Raw genomic sequence first — 23465 nt, forward strand, 5'->3', positions numbered from 1 at the left:
ACTGTGAGGCAGATAGAGTGAGGCCGATCAGTCCACTGCGGGATTGCCGTGACTCCAGGTTGTTTTGGCAAGACTCTGTCTTCTGGTCCATCCTCATCCCGCAACGTTGCCCTGGGAGGGCTCCCACTTTAGAGCCTGGAGTGCTCACTAGAGCTCCTCCCCTCTCCAGGCTCCTGAACTCAAGTTTTGATTCCTCAGCTTGCTGAGGCTGCCACATCACTCCTTTGCCCTTCTAGACTTTCTGCTCTTACACTTCTGTCCTGCACAGCTTCAGAATTTTGCAAATGTCTTAAGGGGAAAACTGGAAGAAAGTTGGACTCCATTCCCACCCTTGTGTTCTTGCTAGAATCCTGGGCTCCTCACACCATGGGACAGCTAAAATCTCAGGGTCTTCTCCCCGTTATTAGCAGCTCTGGCAGACTCTTTCCTGGGATCTTCAGTCCCATTTTGCCACACTCCCAGAAGAGGGAGATGCTGAGGGAAAAGCAGCTGCAGGATGTTGGCTCACCTCCCTGTGCCGCTCCCCTTCTCGAAGGTTTTATCCCCTTGAACCCTTGTGGCCTCAGGGGGTCTCTAATGATTTCAGACTTTTTTTTTTCTAGTTGATCTTTTCTGGTTGTTCTTGGTGGAAGTGTTGGTCCGCCTCAAGCTTATCCCATCATGACTGGAAGAATGCATGTAATAGTTTCTTGAAAAAGCACCATTAGTAATTCATATGCATATCCCTGCTTAAAAACCACTTGCCCTAGATATTAGTGAAATGTTTCATATGAGTGATAGAATCCCATTTATTGGTCTTTTGGGTTAACTGAAAATTCAGTCTTCATTTTTAAATAGTTTGGTCAAGAGCCAGTACTAATTCAAGTAACAAAACTATCTTACTTGTTCTAACTTGTTTTGGTCAAATGTACCCTGATTTATAGTCAGCATTACCCCTGTATGCTCATCATATTTAGTTTAATTAAAAGTGTGTGCACGGGCCATTATTATTCAGTAAAGTTTTTCAGAGTCTTAGGGGGAATGTTGGCCCATTTTGAATATGCTGTTAGATATGTAATGAGCCTTACAACACAAAATTGAATATAAATTACATAAAATGAATAAAACTGTAGTTAAGGTAAGTAGCAGTAATATATTTTAAAGCAAAGTGAATTGTAGGCATATAAAAATCAAGCAGTGTTTTAGGGTGAGTGGTAAGAAGTACTGGAACTGTATAATAATGTTAGATTTTTAATGTTAAAGATTACCTTGAAAGGTTAGCAACAATCTAGGCATGAGGTGATAAAGCCAAGCACCGACTTTTTTGTCCTTTTCTGTTGGAACCTTGGAAAATATGCTTTCTTAAGTTTTCTTTTTAGAAATAGCAATGCCTGAGTAACTCCCATTTTGTTTCATTTTTTAAATTTTTCTTTTAACATTTATTTATTTTTGAGAGACAGCAAGAGACAGCACAAGCAGGGGAGGCACAGAGAGAGAGAGAGAGGGAGACAGAATCCAAAGCAGGCTCCAGGCTCCAAGCTATCAGCACAGAGCCAACACGGGGTTCAAACTCATGAACCACAAGATCATGACCTGAGCCAAAGTCGGACACTTAACCAACTGAGCCACCCAGGTGCCCCATAACTCCCCTATTTTAATGGGACAGTACTAATGGGCTAGCTGCCTTAATTGATTTTTTTTAATTTGGCACCCACGACAGTTAGAATCCAATCCAAAATTATGCGCTGGATAAACTCTTTTTAACATTCATCTGAAACTGAAAATGCTAAATAAATGCCTTTGTTGGTGAGATACACACTCCATGAATATTAAATTGTCTCTACCAAACTTCCATCAATTTTTGGTTATAAGTCTTACCAGCAAGCTCTACAGAGTTTTTGTAAGTCAGTGAAATTTAAGTTTTCCCAAATCCCCTAATAGAGCAAACAAAAAACCAACAAAGAATATCCTTTTATCTTAACCTATCAGTACCTTCTCTTTTTCAAGCTGGACTTTTGTCTTTACTGTGTAGGAAACTGAACAGAAGTTAATCCTGTTGACTTTTGAGGTTCTTAGACCCTAACTCTTGGCAACGTGATGATGACTTTTGAGTTTTTCAAAGGAATATTTAACTTTATAGATTTTCTCTTTATCTGATGACCTCAGAACTTAACCTTTACATTAAGAACACAACTTTACTATATTCTTAGACTTCTGTCTTCTGTACTTTTTTGTCCTACTTTTTGGTGCAACTTTCTACATTGTTAAATGCTTAATGAGAGACCTAGTTATATAGTCCCCCAGCACCAATAATAACTTGAACCTAGTTAGTCTAGAAAAGTATGATCCATTGTGGAAGAATAATAATGAGGTATTCAAATAATACTAGATCTTCTGGGGGCACCTGGGTGGCTCAGTCGGTGAAGCATCCGACTCGATCTCAGTTTAGGTCATGATCTCACAGTTCAGGAGTTCGAGCCCCTCACCCAGCTCTACATGGACATCGCGAAGCCTGCTTGGGATTCTCTCTCTCTGTCTGCCTTTGTTTTTATTTAAAACTACTTACTGGGGCACCTGGGTGGCTCAGTCAGGTAAGTGTCCGACTTCAGCTCGGGTCATGATCTCACACTCCATGAGTTCGAGCCCCACATCGGGCTCTCTGCTGACAGCTCAGAGCCTGGAGCCTGCTTTGGATCTGTGTCTCCCTCTCTCTCTGCCCCTCCCCCACTCACACTCTGTGTCTCTCAAAAATATTTTTTTTAAGAAAATAAAAAATTTTTTTAATGTTTGAAGTTGTGTTATTGAAGGCATGAGAGGAAATGTACACACTGTAGATGGACATATAAATTGGTGAGCTTCTTTGTGGAAACAATTTGTTGGTATCAGTCAAAATTTATAATGTACATACACTTTAACCCAGTAATCCACTTCTAAGAAATTATACTATTCATACATCCTTGCAGTGGTACACAGTTGATATTTGTTACAACATCTTTTGTAATAAATAGCATAGGACTAGAAAAAGCCCTAATGTCTCATGTCTCACTGGTAAGGGCCTGCCTGGCTAAGTAAAGTATGATAGAAAAGAATACCTAATGATAGATATAAGGAATGAGGGGGGATCGCCTGGGTGGCTCAGGTCAGTTAAGCCTCCAGCTTCGGCTCAGGTCATGATCTCACAGTCTGTGAGTTTCAGCCCCACGTTGGCTCTGTGCTGACAGCTCAGAGCCTGGAGCCTGCTTCAGATTCTGTGTCTCCCTCTCTTTATGCCCCTCCCCTGCTTGCTGTCTCTCTGTCTCTCTCAAAAATAAACGTTAAAAAATTAGACAAAAAAAAGAATGAGGGAATTTATATGAACTGATAGGGGACAATCTCTAAAATATATGAAGTGAAAAAACAAGTGCGGAACAGTGTTTATAATATGCTATCTTTTGAGGGGGAGAGATGGATGTAATTAAATATGTGCACACTTCTATCTACTTAATAACATCTAACCCATATAGTATAAATGTATATATGTGTGTGTATATGCATATATGTATGTAGTATATACACATGCACCATCTCTAGAAGAATATGCAGGAAAACTAACAGAGACTGCCTTTGCAAGGGGGACCTTGGGAGCTAGGAGACTTTGTGTGTGTGTGTGTGTGTGTGTGTGTGTGTGTGTGTGTGTGTGTGTGTATCATTTAAATGTATTTGCTTATTCAAAAATACATAGATATGTATATACATAGAAACAAGAACAAAAATAAATTTTAAAAAGGAGATTAAGAAGAAATATAGTTTCATACTGAGTTCTACAGAATCTGTGATATGAACCTCTGGATCCTAGAATAATTATACCATACCATTATAGGTATCTAAATGTCTCAGTTAAGGAAAATTTGCAGCCTGGTTCAGACCCCCTCACCCCGAGTTGTCTTTGAATAATGAGCCATGGATATGTCTCCTAACATTCTGGCATCTTTCTCCGTGATATAATTGTTGCTTCATACACATGGCAATTGGAGTAAGTAATTGTTATTTAGAAATACACAGTAATGCATTTATGATATATGTTTGCACTGAAAAAGGTTTAAACTTCAAAGAGCTAACCAATGTTGGTGACTTTTTTTTAGATTTCTAGTAAATAGGTTTTGATTACCATGTACTCTGATATACTTCGTCCTAGGCTCGGATGCTCATCACAGAGGAAAACCTAATGACCATTATCATTAAGACTTTTATGGACCATTTGAGACATCGAGATGCCCAGGGCAGATTTCAGTTTGAACGATATACTGCTTTACAAGCCTTCAAGTTTAGGAGAGTTCAGAGCCTTATTTTAGATCTCAAGTAAGCTTTTGTTGAATTATCCAACCACTTGCAATTTATAAAATGTCAGTGTTTACCCATATATTCATTGCTATTTTTATCTTGTTCAGGTATGTGTTAATTAGCAAACCAACTGAATGGTCAGATGATCTGAGGCAGAAGTTCCTAGAAGGATTTGATGCCTTTTTGGAATTACTCAAATGTATGCAGGTATGTATAAACTGACACATTTTAAAGGGAAACACTGGGGGCACCTGGGTGTCTCAGTTGATTAAGCGTCTGACTTTGGCTCAGGTCATGATCTCATGGTTCGTGAGTTCAAGCCCCACATCAGGCTCCTCACTGATAGTATGAAGCCTGCTTAGGATTCTCTCTCCGCCTCTCTCTCAAAATAAATAATCTCTGGGGCGCCTGGGTGGCGCATTCGGTTAAGCGTCCGACTTCAGCCAGGTCACGATCTCGCGGTCCGTGAGTTCGAGCCCCGCATCGGGCTCTGGGCTGATGGCTCAGAGCCTGGAGCCTGTTTCCGATTCTGTGTCTCCTTCTCTCTCTGCCCCTCCCCCGTTCATGCTCTGTCTCTCTCTGTCCCAAAAATAAATAAACGTTGAAAAAAAAATTTTTTTAATAAATAAATAAATAAATAATCTCTAAAAAAATTTTTCAAAAATAAAAGGAAACACTTTCCTTTTCTTTTCTTTTTTTTTTTTTTTTTTTTTTTGGTTCACTGAACTGAACATCTTTTTATATTCTTTTCATTTGGGACACATTTCTAAAAGAATAATTTGGGTGACTACAATTTGGACCAAGAAGCTTCTCTTTAATTAGAAACTCTTAACAAGGTGTAGAATGAATGAGATCCCAGCAGAAGTTCTGGCATCTGCTGTGTTGTTTTTTTTGTATTTGGTTATTCTTTTGGTTACCATTAACATTCTTTCTTTGGGGATTGTAATTTTACAATTACAATATTTTACAATTTTACAATTACAGTCTTTTTAATATTAGGCTTACGTGGAAGCATTGTCAAGTTAATTATTTAAGAAACTATAATGTTTGATTTTTTAGTTTTAACGTTTCCATATTTCTTTTTCTCTCCTTGATGTGATATTTGTATAATACAGTATAGATCTTATTCCCCTATGTTTAATTCTCTTCTTTGGAAACGCCCCCATATACAGAACAGAATCTAGAAACAGGAGCCAACTGGTGTATTTAACCAGTTTTAACTGTAAGAAGGTAGATGATATCCCAAAATATCTGAGCTGCACCATTATGATTCTTTTAATAGCTATCCAACTTTCGTAAGCAAGAAATAGCAAAATTGATCATTTTTGGAAAACATTCTAGTTTCTGTGTTGGGTGGTGGTTCATGATGTTTAGTTTATTATAATACTTCTGTGTTTTTTCTTATATCTGTAGAAACAATATCTACTTTGGTCATTTTATTTATTTTTTAAATGTTTTTATTTATTTTTGAGACAGAGACAGAGTATGAGCAGGGGAGTGGCAGAGAGAGAGGGAGACACAGGATCCGAAGCAGGCTCCAGGCTCTGAGCTGTCAGCACAGAGCCTGATGTGGGGCTCGAACTCATGGAGTGTGAGATCATGACCTGAGCTGAAGTCGGGCACTCAACCGACTTGAGCCACCCAGGCGCCCCACTTTGGTCATTTTAAATACTTTAGTATCCTCTATTTTCTGTTATTTAATCAGTTCTGACACACCAAGAGTAGTTAGGCTAGGTTCTACAAATGATACTCTTTTTTTTTAATTTTTTAATGTTTTTATTTATTTTTGAGAGACAGAGACAGAGCACAAGTTGGGGAGGGGCAGAGAGAGAGACACACAGAATCTGAAGCAAGCTCCAGGTTTGATCTGTCAGCACAGAGCCCGACACAGAGCTTCAACTCATGAAGCGTGAGATCATGACCTGTGCCAAAGTTGGACACTTAACTGGCTGAGCCCCCCGGGAGCCCCTAAAAAATTATATTCTTAATTAAGATTCTTTCAAAAATGTATATTTGTATGAAATAATATTTTACTTTCTGTTTTTCTTTTGTTTTGTTTTTGTTTTGCTTTTTTTTCTTTCTTTCTTTCTTTTTTAATGTTTGTTTATTTTTGAGAGAGAGAGAGAGACAGAGCTCAAGCAGGGGAGGGGCAGAGGGAGAGGGAGACACAGAATCCAAAGCAGGCTCCAGGCTCTGAGCTGTCAGCACAGAGCCCGATGCAGGGCTCAAAACTGAGCCGAAGTTGGACACTTAACCAACTGAGCCACTCAGGCACCCCATGTTTTGCTTTCTTTTAGTGTCTGAGAAATTTTAGTTGCAGATTCAGAATAAGTATAAAGATTTTGTTGCAGTATATTGTAAAATATATTTATAAATTCAGTAACATTTTAAAAGCCTATCCAATTTATTCTAATAGTTCGGTCTGTAGATGATAGGGTTAAAAATAATTTGAAGGATTGTTGCAGTGAAACACACATTTTATTGTTTAAAACATAAAATTGCCTCAAATAATTTGTTTTATACTGGGATTTTTAATTTATATTTTAGAGACTGTTATATAAATATGTAATTTGGAGTTGGACTTACACTACTTATTCTTGTTAAAACTTCTACTCTGTATGTTTTTGTAATCAATATATATTTCTTCTATATTATTTCTTAAGTGCCCATGTAAGAGAACAAATAAAATTTTAATCCATTTTAAATCTTTTTGCTTCCTTTAAGGGGATGGACCCAATTACACGTCAAGTAGGACAGCATATTGAAATGGAACCAGAGTGGGAGGCAGCCTTCACACTACAAATGAAATTAACACATGTCATTTCAATGATGCAAGACTGGTGTGCTTTAGACGTGAGTTTCCTCTAGGGGTAGGGGGTAAGGCGATAAATGGAGGAGGGGAAATAAACAAATTCCTCAGTAAATTCTGAGGAGATCTGGAGAGGATAGTAGTGATACCTAACTCATAAAACAGCATATTTTCCTCTCTTACCTATAAATTCCATAAAAGTTAAAATTCTGAATCCTCAGAAAAAAATTGGAAAATAGAGGAAGAAATAATCCACTCTCTCTCTTCTCTTATGTTACTATCTTCATTTTTTCCATAATCCCATCTAGATTTTGAGCATATAAAAAGAGTTCAGAAATTTATCCAAAAGTAAAGCTTTACAATTGTTACATTTGTTCTGTCTTAAAATTATTTTGCTTTCCTTTGGCTATAAAGTCTAGATGAGAGCCTGTGTAAGTTGAGAGGTAAGAGAAGACTTCTGAACTATGTGTCAGAGTTAACTGGTCAAAGAGTAAAACATATTCCTGACTGAGAGCTGCATCATGCTCTGTGATAAGAAAGAGTATGGTTGGTTGGTCCAGAAGCTGTGAGAAGGCTCAGGTTGGAGCACAGAGGTTGAAGGTAGAAAAGTGGACAGGTGCCTGACTTTGCAGGGCCTTGGAAAGAAATTTGGGTTTTATTCTAACAAATTGAGATGCCACTAGCGGCTACCAAGCAGAAAAAGTGACATAACCCAGTTTACATGTTTTTTAAAGTTATTCTGTGTGGAGAATAGATGGAGGAGGGAAAAAGTAGAGAGATTTAATAGATGGTTGGCTTTCCTTTGAGTTACTGGAGGTGATCAGTGGCCAGGTTTGAGAGAAATTTAGAAGGTGAAATCGCCGGTTTGGGAATAGATTGGACAGTGGGAAATGAGGGAAAGGAGGGTATTGGAATAACTTCTAGATTTCCACAGCTGTATGGAGATGTCATTCACTGAGACAGGGCACTGGAAGAGGGGGAGTTGGGGGAGGGAAGATTGAATTTGGTGTTGCCTATATTGATATTTGAGGTGCTTACGTACTGACTTCGTCGAATTTGAGGTGCTTATTCAATGTTGTAGAAACCCAGCCTTTTGAATAACTTACAGAAAACCCTCTTTTTTAGGAAAAAGTGTTAATTGAAGCTTACAAGAAATGCCTTGCTGTATTGATGCAGTGTCATGGTGGTTTCACTGATGGTGAACAGCCAATCACGTTAAGCATTTGTGGACATTCAGTGGAAACTATCAGATACTGTGTTTCCCAAGAAAAAGTTAGCATTCACCTCCCAGTTTCTCGCTTACTTGCAGGTAAAGCATTTCTCCCCCCCCCCCCCCAAAGGACCCTGAAATCATCTTTTAAATTGTTGTTTGTGACTAATATTTATTGAGCACTTAGTACACATTATACTGAGAGTTTGCTAAGCATTGACTTAATCACCATCCGCCTGTGAGGTAGGTATTGTTATTGAATTTCCTTCACGGATGGGAAGACTGAGACACAGAGGTGACTTGCTTAATGTTATGCGGCGAGAAAGAGAGTGGGGATTGTGAGGTGGTTTGGCACCAGAAGCCATCTTTATAACAACCATACCATAGCACTTCTTCAGACTTTTTTTTTTTTTTTTTTGAGAGAGAGAGAGAGAGGGAGAGAGAACATGCACGAGGGAAGGGCAGAGGGAGAGAGAATCCCAAGCAGGCTCTGCACTGTCAGCACGGAGCCCAATGCAAGGCTTCAACTCACAAACCATGAGATGATGACATGAGCCGAAGTCCAGAGTTAGATGCTTAACCTGAGCCACCCAGGTGTGCCCCCTTCAGACTTCTTCACTGCACTTAATCACCTGTTGTTACTGCTTAACTCAACCCAGATTCAAGGTCTGTGTTGTTAAATTCAAATTGCTGTATCACTTAAGTGATTACTGGTAAACTGAAACCACCCCCAAATTTTTTTCTCTCCCTCCAAGCTTATTTATTGATAACCTTTTTAGGGATAGTTTTTTAATCATGAGTGGTTGATTTACAAGCCATTTATATTTGGTAGAATATTTGAGGCTGCCACCTTGCAGCAACCAAAAACTTTGAATATACATTCGTCCATCTCTGCAGACTCATTTCAGTGTAGCTTCCTTCTGTATTTCTTGATTGCAGGGATTCTTTTTTTTTAATTGTAGGAAATCTTATCCTGCTCACATACTGTTGTTCCCTTTAGTTCCATTTTTAACTGAGAGAGTAGAAAGAAGTTCTAAAGGTAGCTATTTTTACTCATTGCAGCATTTGTAATTTAAGTGTATGGCTCAGTAACCTAATATGACGTGAAAGTGGGGTGCATGTGTGTATGTGTGTAAGAAATTGTAGGGGCGCCTGGGTGGCGCAGTCGGTTGAGCGTCCGACTTCAGCCAGGTCACGATCTCGCGGTCCGTGAGTTCGAGCCCCGCGTCGGGCTCTGGGCTGATGGCTCAGAGCCTGGAGCCTGTTTCCGATTCTGTGTCCCCCTCTCTCTCTGCCCCTCCCCCGTTCATGCTCTGTCTCTCTCTGTCCCAAAAATAAATAAACGTTGAAAAAAAAATTTAAAAAAAAAAAAAAGAAAAAAAGAAATTGTAGAGAACTGATACCATTTCTTCCTTAAACGTTTGGTAGAGTTCGTCAGTGAAGCCATAAGAACCTGATACTTTCTTTTTTGGAAGGTTATTAACTACCGATTCCATTTCTTTAATGGATGTAAGTTAATTCTAGTTATCTGTTTCTCCTTGTATGAGTTTGGTAGTTTGTGTTTTTCAAGAAACTGGTACATTTCATCTAAGTTATCAAATTTGTGGGCATAGGGCCATTCCTGGTATTCCTTTATTCTTTTAATGTCCATGGGATCAGGACTAATAATCCCTGTTTTCTGAAGGCAATTTTTCATTGTTCTGACCATTATCCCATCTTCCTCCTGCTAGAGCCTAGCATTAGAATAGTCTTCTGGAAGTTGTGAAGATTTAAGATAACTTAGCCATCTGGATATCAGTAGTACAACAAATGGAACAACAACCAAAAAAAAACAAATGGAACAACAAAAAAGCACTTAGTATGAAATTATGATTGTGGGAAGAAATCTCTTATTTCTGTAACTTGTTCAGGCCCAGTTGTGTTTCTGTAAGTGCTTTGAGCATCCTGAACCTGTTGATAGTCAATATGAGCAGGTAACAGCGTGGTGTTGTGGAAGAGTATTCAGCTGGAGTGCAGGAACGTTGGTCCTGTTTACTGCTCAGCTGCTGATCTTTGCTGCCTTTAAAAATCTGGTTGTATGATGGAGGCTGATGCTGATAGTTACCCACAAGGAAAATAGTACCCTTCAGATGTACTAATTTCTGCCTAGGTGTCTACCACTCTCAGACCTTCTCAGTGAACATTTTTGAGCATTCTACTCACTGTTGATAAAGCTTGGCCTGAATGCTTATAATCTAATTGAAGAGCTAAGGAAACACATACAAAATAGTTCAAGAACAACTTGGAGTGTGTACTAATGGAGGTTGAGTGTCAGAGTGTCAGAATGAGACTCAAAATGTAGGTCTTCTCGGGTGACAAAAGCCTTAAGCCAGGCTTGACCCACATGGCCAACATCCACTGATAAGATTATAAAAACCATTCCCTGTTTAGACAACATAAACAGGATAATTAATTCTTAAGTAACAGAATTAACTAAGGTGGAGCTATACAAGAGCCCTTTGCAGTCAGGAACTTAAGAGGTTTTGATCTTAAACTGGAAGTTCTGGGGAACTTAATTCTGAGATCAGGATCCACGCAGACCATGAATCCTAGAACCAGTTTCCCTGTTCACTTGCCAGAAGGATCTCTCCTGCTATACTTTAAATGGGAACAGACTCCATAGCCCAATGAAACATGACCCTTCAAGTTGGCATAACATATATAAATTGCTTTAATAGTTCTATAACTGCTTTTGTGTGTTTGTATGTCTAACATTTATCTCCATAAAATGTCATCCGTGTATGTCAGTACATGTAATTAAGACTGTGGTTCTAAATGTGCCTTTGATCCAGAGGTTCATTAGAATATCAATTAAAAAGCTTCATTTATGGATGCAATTCATTTTCTATCTTAATTTGTAATGGGATAAGTTCCCAAAGAAAAAGAGAAAAGAAGTTAGATACAAAGTTGAGTGAATATTTAGGACTTTTTTCTAAGTGACTTGCAGTTGTAGAAATACTTTTTTGTTTATTCTTCCATGCAGGTTTACATGTATTATTAAGCAAAAGTGAAGTGGCATATAAATTTCCAGAGCTACTACCTCTAGTAAGTAGTACTAACATTTAAAAGTAAATACCTATGTATTATGTTCCATGTATTTGAAATCAGTTTGAAACAAACTTTATTAAACAAGAGTTCTCCAGAAAAACAGAACCAGTGGAAGAGTGTATCCACATGCATGTGCACATGGGTATGTAAGTTTGGAGAAAGAAAGAGACAGAAAAAAAAAATGGATTTATTGTAAGGAATTGGCTCATGCACTTATGGGCCTGACAAGTGTGAAATATGCCTGCCTGGCAGTCTGGCATGGCAAGCTGAGGACCCAAGGAAGAGTTGATGTAGTCTGAGGACCAAAGGCAATCTGGAAGCAGAATTTCTTCATCCTGTGTTTTCTCTTAAGGCCTTGAACTAATTGGATGAGGTCCACCCACATTATGGAGAGTAATCTGCTTCACTCAGAGTCTAATGATTTAAAAATTAATCACGTCCACAAAATACCGTCACAGCAACATTAACTGGTGTTAATCAAAAACGGTGCCATGGCCTGTCCAAGTTGACACATAAAATTAACCGTCACACAAACATACTTTGAGTAATTTTAACTACTGTTTTATATAAAGTTTCCATCCCTATCAACCAGTCTTCTTCATAGAGTTGAGATTTTTGAGTATTTTTTTTTTTGTTTTATTTTTTGTCTTTACAGAGTGAACTCAGCCCACCTATGTTGATAGAACACCCTCTTAGATGTCTTGTTTTATGTGCCCAAGTACATGCAGGAATGTGGAGAAGAAATGGGTTCTCTTTAGTAAACCAGGTAAGTGTATTTTTAGTTTATGAATAGTTTTCATCCATTCCTTTGACTTCTGTGAAGGTTATAATTTTCAACATACTTAAGTCTTTGAAAGTTGAGTATCTATATTAAAATTGTTCAAGAAGATAAATGTAAGGTTAAACCAAAATGTTTCTTGGAACTTTTATTCATACTTTGTCAAGAAACAATATCAAAAGTACAAATGAACTTAATTTTCTTGATATTTAACTTGAGATCATTTTTTAGAACAACAAATGTAATATAATAAAAATTCAGATTTCATCCCTTTAAATTGTGGTAAAAGTTCTGTTAGATGGTTGTCAGAGGGGAGGGAGTCGGAGGATGGGTAAAATGGGTAAAGCTGAGTGGGAGGTATAGGTTTCTAATTTTGGAGTCAGGATGAGAGGCACAGCATAGGGAATAGAGCCAATGGTATTATAATAGTGTTATATGGTGACAGATGGTACCTGTACTTGTGAGCACAGCGTAACATGTAGACTTGTCCGATCACTGTCTTGTACACCTGAAACTCATGTAACATTGTGTGTCGACTCTACTTCAATCAAAAAAAGCTCTATAGTAATTAGCTCTGAAATTGAGGTTTTAAGTTTTAGACTTCATCAAGTCTTGGTATAGATAAGGTTCCCCCCCCCCCATTTTTCGTAGTTATAAACCTTACAGAAGTAACTTTCTTGGGAGAACCAGAAAGTTGGCTGCAAAATGTGAACCATACAGTGAACACTGAAATCTGAAAATTTCTAATTAATCTCTGCTAAGATGGTATTAACTGTTGAGGAAGCCACATTGTGTGTTGGTGCGTGTGCACACACACACATTCACACTTGCATTGAACCCATGTGCTCTTGGGGAATGGGGAGAGGAGGGACCTGCACAAATAAAAACCTATTTGCCCAATGTAATTATTATTTTTTTTTTTTAGATTTATTACTACCATAATGTGAAATGCAGGCGTGAAATGTTTGACAAGGATATAGTAATGCTTCAGGTAATGAATTAAAAGCATTAAACTTACAGTTCATAGGGAATTGTTTTCCTTGTTATTTCTACAGAACCCAGCACTTAGGATTACTTCCAAATCTGTAACTTTAGCCTAGCCCTGTCTACTGAGCTCCAAACTCATATGACTAGGAGCCTGTAGAACATTTTCATCTAGATTTCCTGGACACATCTCAGATTTAACATATTCAAACTACTCTTATTTCCTCCATACCTTCCTCCTATCTTGCGTTTCCTACCTTGGTATATTGTTCAACAGTGTATATAGTTGTTAGAGTCAGAAACCTGAAAGCCGTCCTTTTTTCATTGTCCTCTGATTAAAGCCCCAACCCCCTTAAACTGATTTGATTTCCAAGGCTTGTGAAACTTACCTTTCTTAAAATTCTCTGAAATTGCCATGCTCTGTCTTAAGTCTTAAACTCTGCACATTTCTTTCTTTTGCTCCCTAGTTTGCCCACCCTACCTCCTTCCTTTTCCATTTACCTAGTGACTTGTTTTCCTGCATGTCTTAGTGTTCAGGGTCACTTTCTCCAGAAAGCCATTGCAGACACACAATAATGTGGCTACGTATCCCATTTGGGAAGGCCCATAGCATGGTGCTCATCCCCAGTGTAGCTTTCATAGCTCTGGATTGTGGTTGCCTATTTACTTCTTGTCCCCTCCACTAAATCATGGCAACTATATCTTAGTCCCTGTTTGTCTGTTGTGCATAGCACAATACTTATCATATAGTAGTTTTTCCATATTATTGCTGTGGATTGAAAAATTATAGAAAAGTTATGGAATGTAAATTTCAAAAATGATTGGTTCAAAATAAATTAAAATCCAAGTTGATTTAGAATTTATACAGATGAAATTAAAGGAGAATTAAACTAATATTTAAAAGCTGTTACTTCAGTTAGTATAGTTTTTATCAGCAAAAATTAGTTTGAGAGTTCTTGATAACAGTCTAATATCACGTATATAAAAAGTACTAGAAGCTTAATTGCCATATCACGTTTCTCTCTGAGTCCACATACTAGACGGTGATAGGAGAATGCTGAAATAAAACTTAAGAACTGCATTCATGGGGCTGCAAGTAATTCAAAGCATTAAAAGGAAAGAGAACCTATAGTCCATGTTACTCTGATGTGTTGGTTTAGAGGAGGGTTGTTTTGTTTCTGTTTCATTTTGTTTTACCAACTTAGATTCTTGTCCACACTTGTAGCTTCCACAAGTAGGGAATTGGGCTAAATGGGTTTTCGTCTTGTATTGGGATTGGTGACTAAGCTGTTTTCACCTATGCAGCCCAAAATATCTTTCACTAATTATTTAGTAACCCTTTTGACCTTCCTCTTTTCCTTTATCTCAAACATTAAAAAAAAAAAAAAAAAGACAGGTGTCTCTATGATGGATCCGAATCATTTCCTGATGATAATGCTCAGCCGCTTTGAACTTTATCAGATTTTCAGTACTCCAAACTATGGGAAGAGATTTAGCTCAGAGATTACCCATAAGGTAAGAGCATGTTTTATAAGCCCGTTTATAAGCCTCATTTAAAGAAGTATCTTCCATTCTTTTGGGGTACATTCATCACCTGAGATAATACAGTACTGGTATTCTTATCTCTGAACTTTCTCTCCCCCCACTTGCTACAGGATGTAGTTCAGCAAAATAATACTCTAATAGAAGAAATGCTATACCTCATCATAATGCTTGTTGGTAAGTTTGGATTGGTTGCAACCTTTATAAATTACATTGGCTTTTGTGGTGGCAAATAGTTCAGAATTTCTGAGCTATGTTTCTTTTAGTTGAGCGGTTCTTCAGTTTGGGGGGAAGGTTAGAGCATCCACGTCTTTCTCCCCTCTGGTTACTGTAGCACCGAGAGTGATGGTCCTGTGGCAATTTGGAACAAGAGAGTAGACCTACTGAAGTAGAATAATCTGAAAGACTCCTTGTCTGAGGAGAAAGAAGGGGAACAGAAGAGTATAGCAAGCAAGAATAGGATATTTAGGATCTATTTACTGTTACTTTATATCTTAGGGATGTTTCCTCCCATGGTTTTGTGTCACAAAACTGTTATCTTGGCTTTAGATACAATAATAATAATAATAATAATAATAAGTTAATAGAGACATGTGGCTAATAGATGCAGGTTTCTTTTCTTACTGCCTGTATTTTCAGTCTTGTCACCTCCATCTTTCCTATTCTTTTATCCTATACCTTCCCCACCTCCTCTGCTATTTTAGACTCTGTAGTTCATAGAACAGAGAATCCTGGCTACTGTCAGGAGATGATATCTTATTTGCCACTAGATAGAAGGACAAAGGAAGGCTCCCCTCCCTGCTACCATGTGGCAGATGGCGGGAAAAGCAGTTTCCGAGGCTACTGGTTCAACTACTGCTGTACCACTTTTCTACTACATCCAGTTCCTTCCTGCCTTCTGATCCCATTCTTTCAAAACAGCAACCAGAGTTTTCTCTCCTCTGCCCAAACCCTGCACTCACTTGTTGTGTCTGAGCCTCAGAGGTTAGGAGCTGCTCTCACCCTAGCTTGTTGCCGAGCCAGTTGCTACCTTCCCACTGCATAGAAAGAAAAGTATATTGTGTTGCGTGAATTGTAAGTATATACTGCTTAAGTATGCTGGTTATGTTAAATGTGTGGATATGTACTTTTGCATTGACAGGAGAGAGATTTAGTCCTGGAGTTGGACAGGTAAATGCTACAGATGAAATTAAGCGAGAGATTATCCATCAATTAAGCATCAAACCTATGGCTCATAGTGAACTGGTGAAGTCTTTACCTGAAGATGTAAGTACCTATACCTTAAAAAAGAAATTTAGAAATTCTTCCCTCCCTGTCAGGCTAGTGTGTAGAGATTACTTCTGTATACCTTTTCCAGTGGTAAAGACTACAGTTCTAGGACATGTGTAACTCCTACTAGTCGCTCTTACTAGAAATAATTAGAGGGGTGCTTGGCTGGCTCAGTTGCAGAGCATGTGACTCTTGAACTTGGGGTCATGGGTTTGATCCCCATGTTGGGCATAGAGATTACTTTAAAAAATTTTTTTAATGCTGAAAAAAAAAGAGAATACTAGGGATGGGGGATAGAAAAGAGCATAGAAGTAGAATCTCTTACAGGGAATTCTTAGAAGAGATAAGGATGCTAAATAAAAGTAAACCTGGTCTTGGGGCGCCTGGTGGCTCAGTCAGTTGAACGTCCAGCTTCAGTTCAGGTCATGATCTCGTGGTTCGTGAGTTCGAGCCCCACGTCAGGCTCTGTGCTGACAGCTCAGAGCCGAGGCCCTTGCTTCGGGTTCTGTCTCCTTCTCTCTCTGCCCCTCTCCCGCTCACACTCTGTGTCTCTCTCTCTCAAAATAAATAAACATTTAAAAAAAAAAAGTAAACCTGGTCTTGAGAACTGAATTTATGTATCCAGTAGATAAGGGCTTGTTATAGAGTCTTTACTACAAAGTTGCCATGGGTGGTGTAATGTTTAACCTAGTGTATTGGAGAAGGAAGTGAGAAAATACCTGCCCGGCTGTGTTGAGCAAACTGAAGTTTTCCAGAGCTTTTTCCTTCTGAAGCATTCAAAAACTCTTCTTAGGGAGCCATCTCTTTTCCTTCTAGTGAATGTAAAATAATGTTCATGGGCATTCAGAAGCTAATTATAACTGTTTCTCCTCTAGGATCTCAAGGTCTTTGGCCACCTATTTTTCAGCCACAGGGTTTTTCAGATAGATAACCAACACTTATGGTTAGGAGTGGTCCTTATTTCCTTGAGGCTTTTCAAAATGTTTCCCCAAATTTGAAACATAGATGAAAACTTTCAACCTTAATGGTCATTCTTCTGGGATTTAAACCCCTATTTGTTTCATAGTAATACTTCCTTTAAACTTTGCATTATGAAAAATTTCAAATATCTATAGAAGTAGAAAACATAACAGAACCCATCTCCAGTTTCAACTAGTCTTGTTTTATCTTTACCCCAACCATGAATCCCTGCCCCCCGCCCCCCCCCCCCCGGATTATTTTGTTAAGAATGTCAAGTTTACGCACAGATGACACACGCTCTCCACCATCCAACCAAAACCACAGTGTGAGTTTGCAACAGGGGAGGGAAAAAGAAGAATCAAAACTTCCAAGGCCCTGGTTTTTTTCTTAAAAGTACTTGAAAAAGGAAAATTCATTTGTGTTTTTTATTTACATTTAATATTTTTTGTATGTATTGTTAGGGGTCAACCATTTTTAATGATCTCAGATGACCAAACCAGCCTTTGGAGTGTTCTCTGTTCTACTTCTGACTTTACTTGTGGTAGACCATGTTCGTTACAATTTCAAAGGAGAAAAAAAAAACTTTGAAAAAAAAACAAACAGAAACAACAACAACAAACAGTCTTAATTCCGAGCATTCCAGTAACTTTTTTTATGTATGTACTTAGCTGTACTATAAGTAGTTGGTTTGTATGAGATGGTTAAAAGGGCCAAAGGTAAAAGATTTCATTTTTTTCCTTTTTGTCTGTGCTGTTTTATTTATTTTTTTGGCCTGTTTGATGTAGGTGTACTGTTGTACAACAGTAATCCAGAATTTTATTTTGCTGAGCTGTTCTAACCAAAACAAAACAAAACAAAACAAACAAACAAACAAAAAGCCCAGAATACCAGGTTTACCATTGCATCTATAACTAGAATTGTATGTGTGTAAAACAATGGTTCTCGGCCAGGGACAACTTTGCCCCCACGAGACATTTGGCCAGATCACCACTCAGGGCAGGGTCGTATGGTGCTCCTGGCATCCAGTGAGCAGAGGCCAGAGGTGCAGCTGAATATCCTGCAATGCACAGGACAGAACCCCCACAGCAAAGAATTGTCTGCTCTAGATGTCAGCAGGGCCAACATGGAGAAACTGGTCCAAAAGGACTTTTAGGAAAACTTGTCTATCCGTTTGCCACGATCACACCTAAAAGAACAATAATTAATAATTTCTTAATACCACTAGATATCTAGTCAGGATAAAAATTACTTGTGCTTTTTTAATACAGGAAACGAATCCTGAGTTGCTAGATGAGAAAGCGATTACAGTTTCACTTCGACTTTAGAATAAAGAAGAATACAATTTAAAACAGCATTTTAAAATACATCTTGTACAAAGTAATGGCAACTATATTTGCCAAACATTTTTGACCAGAGAATTCTTTAATTAGAATTCCTATTAACATCTTGTTATGAATAGGATATGATTTCGGAAATGCTGTTTTACCAAAAATAGATAAGAAATTAGTGTAACCTTCACGAAATGCTAAATATCTTACATAAATTTTAAATGTTATGTGTACTTTGTGCTTTTAAGTTAATTCCTTTTGAAAGCTGTCACCTTGAAACCGTAGGATAGTGACTTATTTTTAACTGTATGAGTCTGAATGAATGTTAGCTTATCAACTAAGTTTCCCTCGTTATGTATTAATAATTATGTTTACTATGGAATCCTCGGCTATAAAAACTGGGATAATAGTATAGCCGCTTCATAGAGTTGCTGTGTAAGGCTTAAGAAGGGGCACTTGGGTGGCTCAGTGGGTTAAGCATCCAGCTTCAGCTCAGGTCATGATCTCATGGTTTGTGGGTTTGAGCCCTGCGTTGGACTCTGTGCTGACAGCTCAGAGCCTGGACCCTGCTTCTGTGTCTCCCTCTCTCTCTCTGTCCCTCGTTGCTCATGTTGTCTCACTCTCTGTCAAAAATAAAAGTTAAAAAAGAGAGAGAGAAAAGCACAATGTTTAAAGTGCTAGCAGATACACAATTAACATGAAACACACTTGTTTCTCATACTGTTAGGAGAACAAGGAGACTGGCATGGAGAGCGTCATTGAAGCAGTTGCGCATTTCAAGTGAGTTTACTTCCTGTTGTTTCCCGTTCAGTTGTTTTTAATATATTAATTTTTCTTGGTGTTTCCTTTGATGGAACTGAGAATGAAATTGTTGCCTTCAGAGAGTGACAGCCTTTTCAGATACAAATTTCTGAACTAGATTTCTCACTGTCCTTTCACTCTTCTGATCTAGCTCTTCACTCAGTAACTAAAATTGATTTATGAGAATGTTCACTGTGCTCAGAACCAGTGTTCATAGCTGATAGTTTCAGATAATTGACATTAAACTGAACAGATGACCTAAGGCAGTGCATTGAGCTTTCTTAAAACTGCTTTCTTCGTTTTCATTTGAATGCGCCTCCTAAGTTATGGGATGGCCTTTGAATACTGCCTTCACTCTTCCAGTGCATTGCCCAGTCAGTAAACCAGTTTATCCCCACTAAGGTTGTTGAGGCAGCTTCTCAATGCTGCTTTTTCCTTGCTCCCACCCCAACAGTAATGTCTTTATTTTTGTTGATTATAAAGATACAATATATGGGGACATCTGGGTGGCTCAGCCAGTTAAACATTGACTCTTGATCTCAGCTCAGGTCTTGATCTTGGGGTCATGAGTTCAAGCCCTGCATTGGGCTCTGCACTGGGTGTGAAGACATTAAATTAAATTAAATTAAATTAAATTAAATTAAATTAAATTAAATTAAATTAAATTAAATTAAAAGATACAACACTTGCTTTTAGAGAAAATACAGAAATATATATAATATATATAAAAGGTATATATATGTATATAAAAGGTATATATATAAAAGGTATATATGTATATAAGGTATATATATAAAAGGTATATATATAATATATATAAAAGGTATATGTATATATATATATATATATATATATATATATATATAAAAGATTCTCTAAACCTTAAAATTGTACCTACTTTTTTCCACTTCTACTCTGATAAGTAGAACTTATCAGAGATATCTTTATATGTCAAAATTTAAAAATTATTATTACTTTTAGTGATGTTCAACTGTTTAGAGGTGTCGTAATGTGCATAACCTATTCCCTATAGTTAGACTTTGAATTGTCACTACAATGACCATCGCATTCACCTGTCCAGTTAGGATTAATTCAAAGTGGATGTGTCAGGCAAAATGATGTACATAGAGCTTTGCTGTAGATTGCCAAATTAACCCATAGAAAATAGTAACAGCTTACATCCACCAGAAGTAAATGAGAGCTTTGATTTTTTATTCTGTTATCTAAGCTTGTCTCATAAATTAGTGTATGACTTTAGTAATAATATTTTAAGGACTTTTTTTCCATAGAAAACCTGGATTAACAGGACGAGGCATGTACGAACTGAAACCAGAGTGTGCCAAAGAGTTCAATTTGTATTTCTATCACTTTTCAAGGGCAGAGCAGTCCAAGGTAATTGGGAAAATTAAAAGTGTACTGAGGAAGAGCTGTGTTTCTTTGTTTTTCCTAAACAACTTTTACTGCTTTTCAGAGATTGAAAAAGGATACATTTTTATTATAGGAAATTTGAAAAATATAAAAAGTATAATGAAGGAAAGTATAGATTACCTAAAATATCACTTCCTAACATTTTGGGTTCCCCCTCCCCATACATAAGATCTTTTGCTACATACATAAGATCTATATAATTATATACATAACCACACATATGTATTTTACTGGCTTTTGAAGACAGATTGTCAACCTATGTAATAGTTAAGCCATTTTATGTTCATTTCAGAATTGCTACTACTTAACATGTTTTCCAATAGAAATTTATGGAATTTTCCTCATGAGTCTTAGTCAAATTTTGTCTTTTAGCAGTCTACTCTTAAAATACTTTTTCAGTAGATGGCGTTAATTAAACTTGAACATGAAGCTTTTGTTTAGTTTTAGATGCGTGTTGCAGAGCTCAGACCCAAATAACTTTTTTGGTTTTGGTTTGTATATGTTTCCCCTGCTTTTTAAAATAAGAAAGAACTCCTTGGGGTTTGGGGGGTGGGGGGGTGGTTAGTGGGGAAAAAAATAACCTTGATGTGTTGGTGTGGGGAGGGGGGACTATATATAAAACTAAGGGTAAATTTCTTCTAAAATCAGAAGATGAGAGGCACCTGGATGGCTTAGTCAGTTAAGCATCTGACTCAGATCAGTCAGTTAAGCATCTGATCAGATCATGATCTCATGGTTCCTGAGTTCGAGCCCATCATTGGGCTCTCTGCTGTTAGCATGGAGCCTGCTTCAGATCCTCAGTTTTCCGCCTCCACCTCTCCCCCCACACCCGCCAACAAAAAAAATAATAAAGTAAATAAATAAGTAAAATGAAATCAGAAGGTGGTATGACAAAGACTAACTTAGTAGTTTTGGGTATTAGGTGGTTGTGCATTGCTAATTCCCTGTCCAAATGTCTTCCTTTCTTATTAGGCAGAGGAAGCTCAACGGAAATTGAAAAGACAAAATAGGGAAGATACAGGTACTTTTAATCTTTCTAAAACTCTCTTGTCAGTCTCTTCTCCTTGTTAAACGTTTTCTATCGACTATAATGATTATCCTTGATGAAATGAAAGATTTAAATATATGCTTTCCGAGGGAACATTCAAGGCTAATAAATATGCAAATATAGGAATAATTAGTACTGAGTCACCTTTGGGTTACTGATTTTGTCTCAGATCCTAAGACATTTCTAGGGAAAACAAAGCTTTCCTCTGTACTGCTGCTATTTATGTAGCTGTTTTTATGCATTTGACCTTGAGAAGGTAAAATATAGTTTTAACATGTGTATTAGTGGATATTCTTTGAGTGAAGACCTGTCAGAAGTATCTAATACAGGGATAGGTTTGTTTGTTTTTGTGTGTGTGTTTTTTTTAAGCATGTTCTACAAAGAAACCAATAATAACTTTATTTGTGCAGCACTTCCACCTCCAGTTCTGCCTCCATTTTGCCCTCTGTTTGCAAGTCTGGTAAACATTTTGCAGTCAGACGTGATGTTGTGCATCATGAGGACAATACTGCAGTGGGCTGTAGAACATAATGGATATGCCTGGTCTGAGTCCATGCTGCAAAGGGTAGGTTTGAAGACATTTATTATTTATATTTCTGCATGTTTTTGGTAAAAGCCAGAATATTCTTGTTCATATCTATATACAGACAACTTAGCACAAAATGCCATGTTCCCTTAATTTGAAATATAGTAATATTATTACTGTTTTTTGTGTCTGACAGCGAAAATGATAGCCAGGCAGATATGTTTTTATACCACATGGTTGTGGTTCCCTTTTCTTGTTGGCCTATCGCTTCTCATTGATTGTTGGTGATATATCTTTGTTTATGCAGTACTCTGACGTTTGTATAATGTGTTATCTTTGACCTGTGTTTTTTATTTAATTCCCTCAAAACCCCCGTGGGTTCATCAGTATCTGTATTTTGCAGTTGAAGAAATTGAAACTCACAGACTAATGGTCTTATAGCTAGTAAGTGACATGTCTAGAACCTTGTTGGTATTTTACTTTATAGCTTTGATGTAACTCATTCTTGAATTATTTATTTATTGAATTCACACAACATCCCTTTTGGGTAGATACAACTTTTTCCATTATGTAGATGAGCAAGTCAGTTTTCAGTGAGATTCAGTCAGCTTGTGTGTGTTACTCAATTAGTAAACAACATAATAGTAATTATTCAGTTAATAGACTTAGCCTACTCTGTACGTTATTCTGTGCTAAGTACTTTTACGTACAATATTTGCAATCTTCAGAACTCTAAAGGGAAACTGGTTTTTTCCATTTTAAAGATGATGAAATTAGGCTCAGAGGGATTCCCTGAAGCCATGTAGCTTGAAAGCAGTGAAGCCAGGATACAAATGAAAGTGAGCATTCTTCCAGAGCCTTCTTCCAAAGCTACTTTTCTTTCCATTGTCTCCGCACCCTCAAGTATCTCATTGGCTAAGATGTGTGTATACTTATACCCCCCCCTCCCATTTATAAATATGCTTAAAACGTAAAAGCACAAAGCTATGGTCTACTAGAGACCATCAGTATTATCTGAGCAAAAGATTTGTCGGAAATGATGGAGAAAAAAAAAGAGTGAAGGCTATTTACCTTTTGTGTACATTTGCTTTGTGTCATTCAAGCTAACCTAATTCATCCAAGTTTCCAACAGCCACAGTAGCTCTTTGTGTGGGGAAACGTACAGACGCCATACGTACATCTCCTTCAAAAATTGAGGATCAGGATAAGAGCAGTAAAAATGCAAATAGACTCAGTGTAACTTTATATTTTCTTAGAAGTCTGGTAAGGAATTTTTTGCGAGATATAAAGAAGAACTGTAAACATCATTATAAGTTACGTGGCATTAGAAATAAAAGTATCTTTCTGAGATGATTAAGATTTTTAGTCCTTAGAGAAATTTAAGTAGAGAGTATTG

General features: G+C 37.6%; 1 protein-coding gene across 15 annotated transcripts in view; it reads left to right on the plus strand.

The window, feature by feature from the left end:
* Window positions 1-23465, plus strand: part of UBR2 (ubiquitin protein ligase E3 component n-recognin 2) — a 128339-nt gene that overhangs the window by 67243 nt on the left and 37631 nt on the right. For 13 of the 15 annotated variants that reach the window (XM_023253979.2, XM_045057568.1, XM_045057566.1 and 10 more), the window contains 14 exons: window positions 4154-4317; window positions 4407-4506; window positions 7024-7152; window positions 8234-8417; window positions 11341-11402; window positions 12061-12171; window positions 13109-13174; window positions 14560-14682; window positions 14823-14886; window positions 15851-15975; window positions 18994-19046; window positions 20357-20459; window positions 21468-21516; window positions 21954-22108. In XM_023253979.2, the coding sequence (XP_023109747.2) occupies window positions 4154-4317; window positions 4407-4506; window positions 7024-7152; window positions 8234-8417; window positions 11341-11402; window positions 12061-12171; window positions 13109-13174; window positions 14560-14682; window positions 14823-14886; window positions 15851-15975; window positions 18994-19046; window positions 20357-20459; window positions 21468-21516; window positions 21954-22108 (1488 nt within the window). Of the gene's footprint in view, window positions 1-4153; window positions 4318-4406; window positions 4507-7023; window positions 7153-8233; window positions 8418-11340; window positions 11403-12060; window positions 12172-13108; window positions 13175-14559; window positions 14683-14822; window positions 14887-15850; window positions 15976-18989; window positions 19047-20356; window positions 20460-21467; window positions 21517-21953; window positions 22109-23465 lie in introns of those variants that run through there. The other 2 variants (XM_045057573.1, XR_006597778.1) reach the window with 2 other exon arrangements.

This window comes from Felis catus, chromosome B2 (assembly GCF_018350175.1).
Source record: "Felis catus isolate Fca126 chromosome B2, F.catus_Fca126_mat1.0, whole genome shotgun sequence".
Classification (NCBI taxonomy): Eukaryota; Metazoa; Chordata; class Mammalia; order Carnivora; family Felidae; genus Felis; species Felis catus.